General features: G+C 30.9%; 1 protein-coding gene across 3 annotated transcripts; it reads right to left on the reverse strand.

Annotated features, from left to right (window-relative positions):
- Positions 1-975: 975 nt before the first annotated feature.
- On the reverse strand, positions 976-4292 carry LOC145070846 (Homeodomain-like superfamily protein). Of its 3 annotated transcripts, none has more exons than XM_079017804.1 (6): positions 3943-4292; positions 3767-3843; positions 3621-3657; positions 2780-2918; positions 2583-2682; positions 976-1352 (listed from the first exon to the last, which is right to left on the reverse strand). In XM_079017804.1, the coding sequence occupies exons 1-6, from the start codon at positions 4067-4069 to the stop codon at positions 1098-1100; spliced, it is 735 nt and encodes a 244-aa protein (XP_078873930.1). In that variant the 5' UTR covers positions 4070-4292; the 3' UTR covers positions 976-1097. The 3 variants fall into 3 exon arrangements, with proteins under 3 accessions (XP_078873930.1, XP_078873929.1, XP_078873928.1); XM_079017803.1 differs by having other exon boundaries at positions 2547-2682; positions 2780-2915; positions 3943-4291; XM_079017802.1 differs by having other exon boundaries at positions 2547-2682; positions 3943-4291.
- Between the last annotated feature and the right edge of the window lie 591 nt (positions 4293-4883).

Below are 4883 nucleotides of genomic sequence, written 5' to 3' on the forward strand. Positions count from 1 at the left end.
AGCGGTACATGGACTATGTCATATCGTAAGCGACTGGGGGAAATATTTTGGAGTACAAAGAATAAGATGATTTGAACATTGTAATATTACTTCAAACAGATCCGTTTAGTTTATAAATTTATTTGGTTTTTGTTGATTTTAAGATTATCAATTGCATTTTATTTAATATATAAAGAAAACTTCTACAAAAAAGGAAAAAAAAATCATACTCCAGTGTTCTAAAGGCCTTTCGGAATCTAACCTTCAAAAAATGAAAAACGAAAAAAGAAAAAAAAAAGTGTTTTGGAATCATGCTCCAGAATTTATGGAGACCTCTCCGGAACAACGTTTTCCCAAAAATATTATTACTTTACAATAAAAAATGTTATTTTTGTAATACAAAAATCATTTATAAGGATTAGATTACTCAATTTCCTAATATATAAATACAAAGTAGAAAAGAGATGTGAAGTAAGGAAAAAAAATCATGAAGCCACTAATTGCTGAATTTTAACATGGGATAAAAAGAACCAAACTTACGATAAACATGATCATAAAATTTATATATGTAAAATTGAAAGTTTATTAACTTAAACCCCAATTTATTTTTTTTACAAACAAATACCCCAATTTACAGTTTTCTGTTTAATAAATACAACATTCATACTTTTTTTCTGCACCAACAAAAAACTAAAATCTCATAATTATGATTCAAACACATCCAAAATTCATCATGATTTAATTCAGTACCTCCAGGATGAAGTCAAATATGATGGGACCTTTTTCTTCGGTCATTAATTAATTCTTTCTCTGCACCTCCATTTATCTTATTAATGACTTGTGGCATTATTTCTGCAATATGAACAACTTGTTTAAGAACCACTATTCATTTATCTTATTACTGACTGAGGTTCATATATGGGCATACGATCCGTAAATGCTTTTACAGACGTTTGGCACTTAATGGTAAAGTCACAGTAAAAAATACTAGGAACATTGCAAGAAAAAATGTCTTTATTGCCACCCTAGTTAAAGCCGTTACTAAAACAATCAAAAAGGATAATATGGAATGAAACAATTCCATTGAAAAGAAAAAAAAAAACCTATTTAATTTATATTCAGTTGCCGCAAAAGGCAATAGATAGGTCTAAATTAACACTACACTTATTCAAAGAACCATCGTTTACATCAGGCTTCGAGTACACCTCACTGGTTTCACTCGTTGATGAAGCATTACTACTCCTTTGTGTTGAGGGGTGAGGCAATGAAAGTGTCAACAATAATCCATATCCATCTTCATCTTCAGTGCTTGTCGAACTTTCCATTTTCCTTCTCTTAAACGATCCAGAATTTCCATCTCCTTGTTTGGGAATCTGTCAAACCAATCATCATTGTAAGAACTAAGAAAATCTATGATAAAGTTTTTTAACCTCCATATATAACGTATGTAATGCATGTGTGTATGTATAGTTTGTTGTGTACACGAGTGTGAAAACAATCTTGTGGTGATAAAACCATTCGTATAGGAATCGTGTTGAGATACAACTTACTAGGGTTTATAAGATTCTTCTATTTTGTATTCATATCAAAGAGAATTAAAATCATAAATAATAAGAGAAAAAACACCTACAAAATCAAGAAGCACCTAATCTCCTACCTAACCTCTTTACATCCTTTGAAAATTTTCACCTAAAAAAGTGTACCCACGCCATAATTTCCACACGAAACAACCATCCTTGCGTACAAAGAACGTTTTAAAGACAAATTATATTAAATATCGTATAAGTTTTAACTCAAGCTTTCTAGATCATTCCAAGAAATTCTTTGATAATGACTTAGGTCGACATGTCAAATTAGCAATGTCAAGTCTTAAATTTAGAGTTATGGCAAGTAATGACGTTTTCCAAAACATGATTTAAAGATACAATTTGTATATTTAAAAAAAAAAACATCCCATAAAAAAATATTTATATAAAATATATAAAGTTTTTAAATAGTTATATCAATCCCTAATAGAAACAAAAACACAATCTGAAAAAAAAAAAACAAAGAAAAAGATTTTGAAAAAAAAAAATCGCACCTTGCCCTAACATCGACGGCATGCATGTTTTCGGACCATGGTCAAATTAGACGATGTGCTTATATATTAATCTTATATTTTATGTTTTAGGTACGATATAAGACATGGATGTATTGGTAGAAAAGATTCCCATTCCGATTGCATACATATGTTTTGACAACACAATGTAGAAAGTACAGAAATTCTTGCGTAGAAGTAGTTGGGTTGCAGAAATGGTGTAAAAACAAAACCCAGAAAAAGTATCAATGTCCACGCAACCGAGCAGGTTTTTCTAGCAACAGCATATTCTCTGACTTTGAAAGCTACACATGCATGCCAAGAAATCATGCTACTTTGTTTACTAGAGTTTAAAAGCTGCTATGAACAACAACCCCTCTCTCTCTCCCTCTCCCTCTCTCCGTACACACATACACACACACACAATATATATATATATATATATATATATATATATATATAGAGAGAGAGAGAGAGAGAGAGAGAGAACCTTTAGGAAATCAGATTCTGGGTGAAGAGGATTTACATGGGTAAAGGAGGGGTGCAAGATAAAATGTTGGAAAGAAGAAAAAGAAATAGGAGGCTGCTGCCATCTGAGATTCCCAATTGATTCTTCTTGCTCTTTTCTACAAATAAATGACATTGTTGTGTCACGTTAAACCATGCATAAGTTAAGAAATAACATCGATGACTGTAGGTTAATTATATCATGAGCATGCAAACCTTTTAGAAGGGAGAGTGTAAATGAAGCTGTGAGGATGAATGGTATGGTCATGATGGTCATGATCAAGACACCCATCATGATGATCATCAAGAGATTGCCTTCTGTTGTGTGATCCAATGGAATGGGGATCTTCATCTTCTAAGATAAGTTTACAAAAATCATTATTAGTTGGCATAAGTGAGACCAAATAGTGTCCCTACAATATGAAATAAACAGAAAGAGACAAAAAATGGCATGTGAGAAAGCCTTTTTCTTATTTTAGAAAGTGTGTTTGTGTTTTCACTCTACTAAAACCAACCCCAAATTAAATAAGAAAAATGAATTAAACATGGTGTTATGATGAATCTATAAAAACACAAACACTAAAAATTTATGCCATTCTTTGCTTTTCAATTTTACTCCGGAAGCCACATTTAGGGAAACATTAGTTAAAAAAGGACGCATATATGTATTCTACTCCAAAAAGACGATCTGACGTTTGAAAAAACATCAACAATTTTAACCGTTGTTCTTTAGATTTTTTACAAAATTTGGCAAACAAAGATCATGTCTTGCAAGTTGGGTGTTCCAGACAACTGAACAGGTCTCATAACCAATATGGGTCAATTTTGGCAACTTTTTTGGGATCTTTCTATATATAAGGTACTTGTTTTAATAGAAAAGAATAAAAAATAAAAAATAAATAAAAAACCATAGGTATAATAAATATGAAGTAAATTCGAAGAGATTTGGAACATGTTTTTTAAGAGTTTTTTAGTTTGGCTGAAAATGGTGTTTCAGTCGTATGAATAAGAAAAAAAGGTATGTTGACAGAATATATGGAAGAGAAGTAAAGTATACCTTGTCTATTTCCATCGCTCTTCATGCTTCTATACATCTGAAACCGGTTGTATAACACCAAATCAAAAAACATTTTCACATGAGGAAGATGTTTTTTTTTTCGAATATAAAGTAATAAAAAGTAGAAGGATGATGAGAAAAAGAACCTGAAGATGACTTTTCACATGGGAAATGGTGAGTCCTCTTACATCCATCATATGAAGAACAAGCTTTGGTGTAGCTTCTACGTATACGAACACCATCATTATCATAAGAGCACCATGATCAGCCATTGGAGAACTACTAGAGCTTAATTACAAGGAAAAAAAAAAAAAAAACTTACTTTCAGGACCTCCAAGTCTATCAATGGCATGAACAAAAGAACGGTGAAGATCAGGAGTCCATCTAAGTCTTGGAACCTTTGATCTTATGTATTGCCTTACTGCTCCATTCCTCCCGCAACTTCCCATCTGTTTTCCCCCTTCGAAATCAAAAAGGTTTTCCTAAAAGTTGTCTTTTAAAGGTTTAAATACATGGGTGTTGTTTAAAATCTTAAAGAACCATTCAAAATCCTTCTTTTCTCTCCTTGACAATCACGTTGGAACTGTCTACTTCCAAACCACTGGAGAGAGAGAGAGAGAGAGAGAGAGAGAGAGAGATCTACTGTCCAGTCAGCTATGTACCCTATGTATAGAAAAATTCTCATCAATATATGTAGACAAAACTTCAAAATTAATCCCTCAAAAATCTTGAATAGGGTCTAAAAAAATTATATTTAGCATAAAATGGCACGGGCCTAAAAAAATAAGATTTAGCATAGAATGGCGAATTATAAGAAAAAATCCTAATATTTTTTTGAAAAGTTTCATTTTTAATTCTAAAAAGAAAACTTTGAATATAAAAGTCCCGATTATTTTATTTTGTCTCAAATTAATAAAAAAAATATTCTTTAACAGAAAATGACATATTATCATGTAACTCAAATAATCATAACTTTTTTGTTTAAAAAAAATTAGGACTAAAGTTAAATTTTTCCAAAAATATTGAGACTTTGCTGAAAATTTCACTGCATAAAAGATCCAAAATCATAAATTTATCATGTTTTGGTCCTAAAAAACATTGAAGAATTTTTCCCTTTTAATTTCTTTTTTTAATTTTTTAAATATTTACTTAATATTCAAATAACTAAAAAATAAACCCCCTGCCCAGTCGCTCTAGGTTTTATAAACTTGAATAACCTAGAAAATCGATTACTAATTCATGGAGAAAATATCTCATATCTTT

Source organism: Lactuca serriola, chromosome 8 (assembly GCF_051521515.1).
Source record: "Lactuca serriola cultivar US96UC23 chromosome 8, Lser_US96UC23_V15, whole genome shotgun sequence".
NCBI classification, from domain to species: Eukaryota; Viridiplantae; Streptophyta; class Magnoliopsida; order Asterales; family Asteraceae; genus Lactuca; species Lactuca serriola.